The 10,865-nt window shown below is 43.9% G+C and overlaps 1 protein-coding gene across 13 annotated transcripts in view; it reads left to right on the top strand.

Annotated features, from left to right (window-relative positions):
• The first annotated feature begins 336 nt into the window (after nucleotides 1-336).
• The window catches only part of MYCBP2 (MYC binding protein 2), a 193,871-nt gene continuing 183,342 nt past the window's right edge, over nucleotides 337-10,865 (top strand). For all 13 annotated transcript variants that reach the window (XM_082784816.1, XM_082784822.1, XM_082784820.1 and 10 more), the window contains exon 1: nucleotides 337-969. In XM_082784816.1, coding sequence (XP_082640942.1) covers nucleotides 686-969 — 284 coding nt within the window. In that variant the 5' untranslated portion in view covers nucleotides 337-685. The remainder of the gene's footprint in view (nucleotides 970-10,865) is intronic.

The following is a 10,865-nucleotide window of genomic DNA, read 5'->3' as shown; positions in this document are numbered from 1 at the left end:
GGAGGCAGCACAGGAGGAGCGCGCTGCAGGGGCGCCCGCTGCAGCGCCTCTCCTGTCCTCTGAAGGCAGCTGAAGCACCGTGGGGCTTGGGAGGGCGATTTGAGGAAACCTGGGCCTAAGGTGGCACCTCCATATAGGAGGGGTTGGGTCTCCGGGGGGCCTCCCGGAGCCTCTGAGGGCTGAGGGCCGGCAGCTCGGCGCCGCCCGCTCCTTCCCCCCCTAAATACCCTCCATTTCGGGGCCGAGCCACGCATGCGCCCGGCCGGGCCCCGGCAGGGAAGGGAAGGGCCGGGCCGGCGGAGGTGGGGCCGGGGCGGCTGCGCGGCGAGGGGCGGCGGCGCCCAGCAGAAACTCCGGAGGGGAAGCGGCGGCCGCCGGCCTCCGCCCCCCGGCAGCGGGAGGAGGAAGCGAAGCGGGCGGCCGGGCCGCTGCCGCCGCCGGCCCCGAGGCGCAGGGTCCCGGCCGGAGCTCGGGCGGGCGTTTGGCTCCCCAACCTCCCCCAGCCACCGCCGCGGCGTCCCCGCAGCCCCGTCCCCGGCGGCCTCGCAGCCCGCGGGGCGGCTCGGGCGGCCTCGCCATGGCCGGGCCCCGGCGGTGAAGGCAGCGGGAGCCGCCTGCGGCCGCCTCCGTGCCCGTTGCCCGGCCGGGAGGCAGCGCAGCCAGCAGGGGGCGGGCGGGGAGGGGGATGAGCGCTGCCGCCGCCGCCTCCTCCTCCTCCTCCTCCTCTGCGGGAGCCGCCGCCGCCGCCTGCACCGGGGCCGAGGGCGGCTTCTTCTTCCTCTCGGGCGGCTCCGCGCCCATGGGGCCCGAGGAGGGCTCGGCCGGCGGGCTGGGAGCCCTGGCGGCGCCGTCGCTGGGCTGCCGGGGCCGCTACCAGCTGCTGCTGTCGGGGAAGGCCCTGGCCGACAGATACCGGAAGATTTACACGGCGGCGCTGAGCGACCGGGAGCTGGGGAGCCACCCGGGCAGGTACCGAGCGCCCATCCAGCAGCGGGCGGGGGGCGCCGACACCGCCCCCTCCCCGTCCCCGTGTCCCCGAGTCCCCGAGCAGGGCTGCCTGTGCCCATCTCCCCTCCACTCCCCTCCCCCAGCCGGGTTTGGGGCCAGATGACGCCCTTTTGGCCAACGGGGGCGATGTCTCGGCGCCCTGCTGCCATCCGGGGCCGGTGCCCCCGGGATAACGGGACCTGCCCGCCGCCGTTTGTGTGGTGTGCCCGCTCCGGGCATCGCTGCCCGCGGGAGGCGGAAAGATGGGGGAGAAGAAACGGGGCCCCGAGGAGGAGGAGGAGGGGGTTGGGGTCGTGGATGGCACAGAAATGGGGCCTTGAGCCGGGATAAGGCGTGGCGTGGGGGCTGATGGCAGGAGCGAAGCCCCTTCAGTCGGTGTGGGGTTGGTAAATGGCTGCACAGCACGAGGCGCTTGGCATCCTCGGGTGTTTTCGGGGTTTTGTTTGGTTTTCTGCCCGACTTGAACAGCAGGGGTCACTTCCCCCACAAAAGGCTGCGTATGGGAGTGTGTAATAGTGTAAGAAACTTAAAGAATAACGTAATCTTCCCAATGTGCTCTTGGCAAGTGCCGGGAGCGTGTGCTCTCTAACGCTGGCGTCTGACATCTTTGCGATTTCTGAGTGCTCCTCAGATCATATGACAGGGAAGCTACACCTTTTTACATATATGTACAAAATATATACATATATATATATATATATAAACATATATATATTGTACATATATATATATAAACATATACATATATACACACACAAATATCGTATATACACACAGTGTGTATATATACACTGTAGTATGTATATACATGTATATGTATAGTATTTATATATATACATAGTACCTGTAAGTTTTCTTACCCTTGTTATTCCTTAGCTCAGCACTCGTGCCTTTTTCCTTTACATCTTCTTTTGCTACTTTTGAGCATTTATTCTTGGGACTGCAAGTGCTAAACGTGAAAAAAATTTATGTTAAGCTTTAATCAGATGTGATTTATCAGATATTTAATCTGAGTTTTTACCTTGACATGTCTGTACTATTTAAAGCTGTAGTTTTGAGGTTTTGTCCTCAATGGTTTTTGGTTTCAGCATAATTCAACTGGTATCTCTTCTACTTCTTGTTGTAGAAAATACCAGCTTTTAAGTGGGTGTAAATTTCAATATTTTTAATACTGTATTAATGTATTAATTTTGACCCCAAGACACCATAAATTGCATTCATTTTGAGTCTGTTTCCAACTAACAGGTTATTATGAGAATGACAATTAAAAGAGAAATGGTGACATTCAAAAGTTGCTGTGTATCTTCAGTTTTGAAGACTAGAGTTAGTCACTTGTCTTGGCTGCATTTTATAATCTTACAGTAAATCACTTACAGTAAATCACTATCAAGATTATTCTGTAAGCCAGAATCCTCTGTACAGGGGAAACAGATTGTGTTAAGGTATTAGGCAGGTGAATGCCAGCTAATTAAGTATGGTGAATACAGTCAGTCTGGATAGTAGGAATTTTAAGAGGTTTAATGTTTAATGACCACGTGTTGCTCACCATCTCTTGATACTGACCTCCAACATCTCTTGCATCAGACTGATGGCAGCCAATGCACTGCTCATCATCTCCACCCTTTTCCACAGCAATGTCAAAAACATTCCAGTTTTAAGATTTGAGAATTTCAGCTACCTGCTGGTCTTCAAAAAGAAATTGTGAGGCATTACTAACATTTTCCTGTGCTCTAAGGCTCTCTGCTTTGAAGGGTGATAGTACAACCTGCTTTTGATATGGTGACATAGAATTCTTGCTTCATGTCTGCAAAATTGTGCTCCGCACTTAATAGCGTGATCAGTGCCTCATTGAGCTCTGTTATTCCAAACACTGACTTAAATGTTTATGAAGAGCTAGAGAGCCGTATTAGAATGCTTGTGCATGGAAGAGGAAATGAGGCATTGTGCAGAATGTGTAAAAGTTGCACATAAGATTAATTTCACATTTGCAAGGTGTTTGTGCTAGCTGTCACCTGAAAACAATGAATGCCACGTGTTGAGTAGGATGGAGTAATTGGCTTTGAAATAGCTCTAGCAGTGCTTTGCACGTCCCCCTGTAACACTGGCTGTGGTGTTACAAAAACTTTGATTGCTGAAAAAGATGGTTTGGTTGCTAGATGGTTTTGTTGCCCCCACTGTGTTTACATAATTATTTATGTAGTCTCTTGCAGTAACAGATTAGAGACTCGTGCTGGGTTAAAATTAACTTGGCAAAAATGGTTTGTTGTAATCCCGCCTAATTCCCTGATCTGGCTCACCTTGCGATTGTACCCATGCTTGTGACAGTGTGAGGGGAAGGTTGCACAGGAAGGAATCTGCACAGAGAGGTGGGAGGAGAGAGGCTGCTTCTTTTGCCACCAATGCTAGGCTAATAATTTTATGAAAGGGAACAGAAATAAAGGATCTAATCCTGTAACTTAATGTACAGCCATCTTTGGTCAGATGACAACTTTTAAGTATCTGTTACGGTTCCAGAGCAGTGGGAAATTTACGTGTCAAATCACGATTGGTTTGGAAGATGAATCTACTCTGAGTACGTTTAACCTGTAGTAAAAATACACGTTTTTTTTTTTTTCTGATTTATCACTTGGAATTTAATCCTAACAAGCACCTCTATCCAGCTGAATTGCTGCTACTAATCCTTGTGTATCTCAGGGTTTTCCCTAAACTGTCAGACCCTTTGCTTTTCTTTCAATTGTGTACACATACTAGAAGGCTATCAGGTAGGTTTATTGTGTTCTTTGAAATCTTCTGTCATATACAGATAGAAATGAATTTGTAATGCCTTTTGTGTGGCCTGTCTTGTCATGAAGATGTTTACTGAATAATCTTGACTAATGTGAGTTTTTAATATTATAGTGACAATATATTCTGAAATGATAGTAATTTCACACTCACATCTTGAGTGTTTTCCCATCTGGTTTGCAGCTATCAATTGATCTTTACCAAAAAGATAGATTTTTTTTTTTTCCTGAAGAATGTAAACTCAGCAATTGTGGAAGTAACATCATGCAGACAGATCCAAGAATGGTTTCCGAATCGGTTCTTCTGTGATCCCATATGCATTTTAAATTTCTTATAAGAACTGTGTCTGGATTTCTCTAGTAATATTAGGTGTCAGAGATACAGCAGTATTTATTGAATAATAATGAGCAATAATATTGAATATACTCTTTATGCTCCTTACTAAAGTGAGTCATCCTGCTGAGCTTATCAGGTTCTTAATTTGTTCTTTACATAGTTGCTAGAAACATCCTATCAATTAATGTAGAACCATTAGGAACTTAAAAATACAGCTGCTTTTTCTGGATTACCTTTTTTGTCCATTACTTCCTTATTAGAGTTGCCTCTTTCATATTAGTTCCTTCACAGGAGAAGGAAAAAAAAAAAAGCTTGTATTTGTGTCCTGGGAAGAAAAAAAAAAACAAACACACACACACAAAACTAATGATGCGAAGTGGCTTGCCTTGAGACCAAGGATAATTTCAGTTATTGCTGGAGTATAAGATTTCTGCTGTTGACCAGAAATCAGATGGGTGTTTCTCCAGCCATTTTGACTGAAGAAGAGGCAGCCAGTGTCGTTTGTTTCATGATGTTTCTTTCTACTGGATGATAAAGAAACTTGGGGAGGTAGGCCAGCTCATAGTGGTAAACTATACATCCTTCGGAGCAAATGGATCACTAGTTCATTATTAAGGCCTTTCACAGTTAAGTGAAAGTCTAAAGTCTTCCCTTATGCCCCGTATGCTCAAAATGCAATGCTTGTTTGGCTGTGGAGTACTTTAAATATGTACTTGATATGTACTTTTCAAAATTTTATTGGAGAAATGCTATTGAAATAGTTCACCTGTGTGCAAAGGTACTAACACGTGTGTAGAAGCCATGTTTATTAATATTTAGATATATGAAGTTTGTGTAGATGTGGTAGTTGGTAAACCAGAAAGCCTAAATTTCCTAAGATCTAAAGTCTTTACAAAAGCTATAAGCTGCTTTCTGTTTGGGAGTTGATACTTCTTTTGTTTTGTTTTTGTTTGATGAAACTATAATTGCAAAGAAGCATGGAAGCATTCATTTGATTTGGAAAAGGAAGGTTAATATATAGAGACCAATAAAATGATTAGTGTTTTTTTTTTTTTTTTTTTGTGAAAATTTGCTTCACAGTTTTCCAATTCTTACATTTTGTAAATGTCATTTTACCAAAAAGAAAATTGAAGCAAGTCCATATGTAAACTTAAATTTTCTAATAAAATAAAAGATTTATGTGCTGCTGAATCTTACGTTAAACTAACCTTTCCTTTTGAAAAGCTAATAAGAGTTCCTCTCTGCTTTAGGCATTTTGGCTGCAATATAGCAATGCTTTAATACTTTATTTTCAACCCTGGATATGAGGAGAGCAGACATCAGGCTACTCAGGAAACTAGGTAGTAAGGGTTCCTTGGAAACGGCTTTTGAAGGCACTGGGGTCCTTCAGTGTTCACTTTTTGGGTACTACCTCTTAGGAACACAGGAGCAGGCAGTTCGAAAATGCTGGAAGTCAAGGAGGCAGGACAGAGGCTGAGTAGGAAATCTGGAGAAAAAGAGAGATCCTGATCCTTCTACAGATTGGGAGGGAAAAAAAGTATGGACACTGAAAGTGAGGTTGGGTGACATGGGAGGACTACAGAGATGCTGCTGGCCACTAGGGAATTCCCAATCAACTAAAAGCTGGCAAATGCTGTCCCAGTTCTCAGGAGGTCAAGAAAGAAGACCCTGGTAATTGCAGGCCTGTCAGTCTCACTTCAGTGCCTGGTAAAATTATGGAGAAGATTATTCAAGGAGTTATTGGAAAATGTCTGAAAGACAACACAGTGTTTGGACATGGTCAGTAGAGGTTCGTGAGGGGAAAGTCCTGTTTAACAAACTCAGTTCCCTTTAATGACAAGGTTGCCACCCGTCTAGGTGACCAAGGGAATGCAGCTGATACAATCTTTTTGGATTTCACAAAAGCTTTCAATAGTGTCTCTCACAGTATCGTTCTGGACAAAATGTCCAGCATAAAGCTAGATAAGTACGTAATGTGGTGGGTGAAAAATTAATTAAGCCCAGCTGACAGGCTGGGCTTAAAGGGTTATAGTAAATGGGGTTACATCAGGCTGGCAGACAGTCCCTAGTGCGGTTCCACAGGGCTCCATTTTTGGGGCCAGTTCTCTTCTATGTTTTCATAAGTGACTTGGATGCAGGGCTCAGGTACATATTAAGTAAGTTTGCAGATGACACTCATTTCTGCGGAGCTGTTAGCTCCCTCTTAGGGTGGAGAGGCCTTGCGGAGAGATCTGGACAAATCAGAGGGCTGGGCAAATCACTAATAACATGAAATTTATCAAGAGCAAGTGCTGGATTCTGCATCTGGGATGGGGCAGCCCTGGCTGTACGTACAGACTGGGGGATGAGAGGCTGGAGGGCAGCCCTGCAGAAAGGGATCTGCTGTTCTGGTTGATGTCAAGTTGAACATGAGCCAGCAGCGTGCCCTGGCAGAGCCAGAAGGGCTGACCATGCCCTGGGGTGCGTCAAGCACAGCGCTGCTAGCTGGTCAAGGAGAGCGATGGTCCCAATCTGCTCTGTGCTGCTGCAGCCTCACCTTGAGCGCTGTGTGTGGGGTTTTGGGTGCCACAATATAAGAAAGATGTAAAATTTAGCATCCAAAGGAGGGCTACAAAGCTGGTGAAGTGCCCAGAGGGCAGGATGTGTGAGGAGCAGCTGAGGTCCCTTGGTTTGCTCAGCCCAGAGCAGAGCAGGCTGAGGGGAGGCCTCATGGCGGCCTGCAGCTCCCTCACCAGGGGAGCGGAGGGACAGGCGCTGAGCTCTGCTCTCTGGGGACAGCGACAGGACCCGAGGGAATGGCATGGAGCTGGGACAGAGGAGGGTCAGGATGGGGGTTAGGGAAAGGCTCTGCACCCAGAGGGTGGTCGGGCACTGAGACTGGTTCCCCAGGGCAGTGGTCACAGCACCAAGCTGCTGGAGTTCAAGAAGCGTTTGGACAACGCTCTAAGACATAGGGTCTGATTTTTGGATGGTCCTGTGTGGGGCTGGGCGTTGGACGCAGTGATCCTTGTGGGTCCCTTCCAACTCAGGATTTCTATGACTGTATTTATGATATATTGATTTTATTATGATATTATGATTTATTCTGCTTTTAGTTAGCTGGAATTAACTTGTTAAAGCCATGTACTTCATATATCTTCTTCACTTATATTGTGATAATGGACGTTGTTCTACAGAGTGATTATTTTAGAGTTGCTATAGTAGGTGTTTAGTCTAATGTGGTTTGTATTTCTTCGGTGTTTGCATAGAAAACATAATGAAGTGGGAAAGAAGCAAGTAACCTGTCTGATTGTAAAATTATTAATAGGTCAAGTTGATAAAATCAGGGTGAAAGCACTGAGGCAACTAGACTAAAATTTCTAAGCACCTTTAAAAGGACAAAGTGAATTCTCTCTCTGATATGAAAAACTATAAAAAAAAAAAAAAAAAATGGAATCCATGAGGGGAATATTCTGTTTTTTGTGGGTTGCTATAAAGGAATTTCCATTTTGCAAAAATGGATGTGCAAACCTCTTTAGATGTTTAGCAGTGCTGCAGGAGACCTTTGTCTGTGTAGTCATGCGTCCTTCCATTTCTTATGAAGGAGGAGCGTGTGTAATTTGGAAAGGCACTAGTGCATGTGATAGAATCACACAGTGTGGTTCTTCTATTTATTTTGGAGTACAAAATAATACTGTGTGGAACGTCTTGTTTTTCTGTCACAAGTTCAATTGCAGGCCATGCTGGAACTGAATAGAAGTTACAAAAAAGCCCTGTGAAACTAGGTTTTGTAGCTCTGGGAGTGTGCTTGTATGAGTGCGTGTCAAGTAGCAGCAGCTACTGTGTGAGCTGCTATTTAGGGACATTGGGAGTGTGGACCAGCGGAGAAGGAAAACAATTATTTGGAGAACATGTCAGTTTGTTACCAAATCATCTGTATTGTGGATGTACCAATTTAATTTAGTATTTTGATCATCGTTGGTTAAGGCTTCTTAGTGTTTATATTGTAATTGTGTCAGGAAGCATCTTTCCAGAAAATTATTACAGCAGATTGCTGCCTCTTCTTCCCATTATTGGCTCTTCCGTTTCAGCTTCAGGATTCTTACTGACCCTAATTAAGCATAGGTAAGGCCCTATGTTCTCTTCCTTTCTTGGTAGATTGATCCTTGGTGTTTGGTGATCTCTTGTTACTGCTGCTAACTTGAGGATCTTGGCTACTCAAAGTGTGCTCCAAAATGCTGTGTTTTTAAAACAGTTTATCCTTTCTGAACATCAGGTTGTGGATTATTGATGAGAATATTTGTGTGAATGTGCTTGTAGGTGTTGGTATCTGCACAGTGGCAAAGTCCTCAACTGCAGCAAGACCTCTGGCTCAATTATTAGCTTTATACTTCTAGAAGCCAACATGAGCTTAATGTAACGGAGTTATACGAAGTCTCTTCCACTTCAAACCAGCAAACATTGCCTGAATATTCTGAAGTTCACAAGAATTTGGAATTTTAATACCCAAACATACAAATAATACAACTTCTAAGTAGGACAGGATGAGAAAAAACGGCCTATTAGATTTGCAACATTTGTGGTTTACTTCATTTCCTTAATATTTTAACCAGCGACTGATTTTTTTTTTTTTTTCTGTTTTATTTCAAGATGGGCCACAGCTTCATGGTTCAAGGAATAATTAGAGCTAATTTTGCTTAATTGGGATTGGACTTCCATTTTTTAAAGACATACGAGTTCTGATGGCAATTTAATATTGAGTCTGATATTCTATTCTCAGCAATCCTCAGACTGATCTGCGTGTCCCTGGGATTCTTCCACCTACTGATTTGAGACCATCTGTTTATGTGTTCCAGTCTTGTTTTCTTTCAATGCTGGTTTGTGGTGGGGCTTCTTTTGTGTTTTTGTTGCTGTTTTGTTTTTAAACTGTGAGGGAATGCCAGTTAATGTTTCAATTCCAGCTATGCTAGCTGCTCTGGCAGACTGGTGGTCTGTTAAGTGACACATAAGCAGTTAAGGTTAGGCTGGAGCTGGAGTAATATAAGAAGTTACCATCCCCCGCTGCTGGCTGTGTTAAATGAGTTGAACGGGCTGTCTGCCTCCTGAGAGCTTGATGTTGAATTTGTGCTTCCACTGCATGAGGATTTATTTTATTTTTTTTCACACTTCTTCCACTCCCTGTCCCGTCCCCTGCCATATTATGCTCTTCCTTTTGGCCACGATAACTTGAGGATGCTGTAGTAAATTCTTCTCTTGGTATGACTACTGATATGTTTATAGAGAGCACATATAACATATCACTAAGTCTTTTGTACAGATCCATTTCCTGCAAACAGATTTGTGTCCTCCGTTTACTTTGGAAACTTGCCTCCTTACAGCATCTCTCGAAAACATGGTTGCATTTCTTTCTTACCTTGCTTGCCATAAACAGCACTTCAGACTGAGATGCTGGTTGGAATAATAGTCCTATTAATAATGAAAGCTTTTTTATTTTAAATATACTCTTGCTAAGTAATCTTTCACAGTCAATTCCTACCACTGTACCACTCCAAAAGATGAGTACTAGAAATTGGCACAGGAGAGTGGGCTGCTTGTGCTCTAAATGGCTACACTAAGATACATGGTTTTTATGTGTTTAAATATATGCTTCATTTTTTTCTTAGCAACCAGTATTTCTTAGTAAATAGCATATCATAGCTCAGTACCTTCCTTCAGACTGATAAATATCTGGGACTAAGTTTTTATCATTACAACTGTACGATGCTGCTTCTTTGCATGTGATATATCTATTGCTCCTTCAGTGTGAGAAAACTGTGGGTATTTTTCTTTTCTTACCAATTTAATAAGTAAGTCTGTACTAGTCTGCACAGCCTAGACAAGAAACTAAAGTTCAGCTACGTTGTCCCCACATAAATTGGAGCCCTTTGGTTAGATTAGTGCCATACCTTATTTTTCGTTTTCTTCCCTTGATTTTACTTGATTCATGTTGCCAAGAATTGCTTGATTCATGTTGTCAATTGTTTAAGGTAATGGTTTTTCAGCTGTGGTTTGTGAATTCCTGGAAAACACTTCACAGATTCTGTGAAAACGGAAGTAAGATAAGGTGGAAAAAAAAAAAAAGCCCATTGTTGGTAGTTTTAAATCCATCAGAATGATCCAAACCACTACTGAAAAATTTTATAGGTCTACAAACATGAATAATTGGAAGTGTCTTCTATAACTTATGCTGCAGTGTCATAGGATTTAGGTTGTTTTGATCATGGGCTCTGTCAGTCTGGAAAAATACGTAGCTAAGAGTTTGAGCCTTAACAAGGTCAAACCCTGAACTCTTCATTTCACTTCTCCAGCGTTCTCTGTCTTCTTGATAACATCGCTCATCTTTTCTGTTGCTAAGCCTTTAATCCAATGATTGTCTTTATACAGATCTGTGGCCAGTCTTTTGCATTACATTGAGATGAGCTTGATTTTAAATACCGTATTCTCCTGTTTTTATTATCACAGCCTCATCTCTCATATCTTGATTTTTCTCGAAGTATTCTATCCCCTTTCTCTGCAAACTCGCTATCCCATTTTATCACTAGAATATAGAGTGCTGACCGTTCGGAGAATGTAAGTTTTCAGTAGTGTGCACGAGGTGGTTGCAGCTTGTGCTGTCCAGTGAAGATGGTGCAGTGTTTATTTGTTCCTTTGTAATAGCAGTCGCTCTGTCTAAGGATTTAGTACTGTCATTAACAGCTGTAGTGTGCTTTTTCATAAAG

The sequence above is a fragment of the Aythya marila genome (assembly GCF_965140915.1).
Source record: "Aythya marila genome assembly, chromosome: 1".
NCBI classification, from domain to species: Eukaryota; Metazoa; Chordata; class Aves; order Anseriformes; family Anatidae; genus Aythya; species Aythya marila.
The sequence above is the reverse complement of the archived record's forward strand: the minus strand, read 5'-3'. Positions and strand labels throughout refer to the sequence as shown.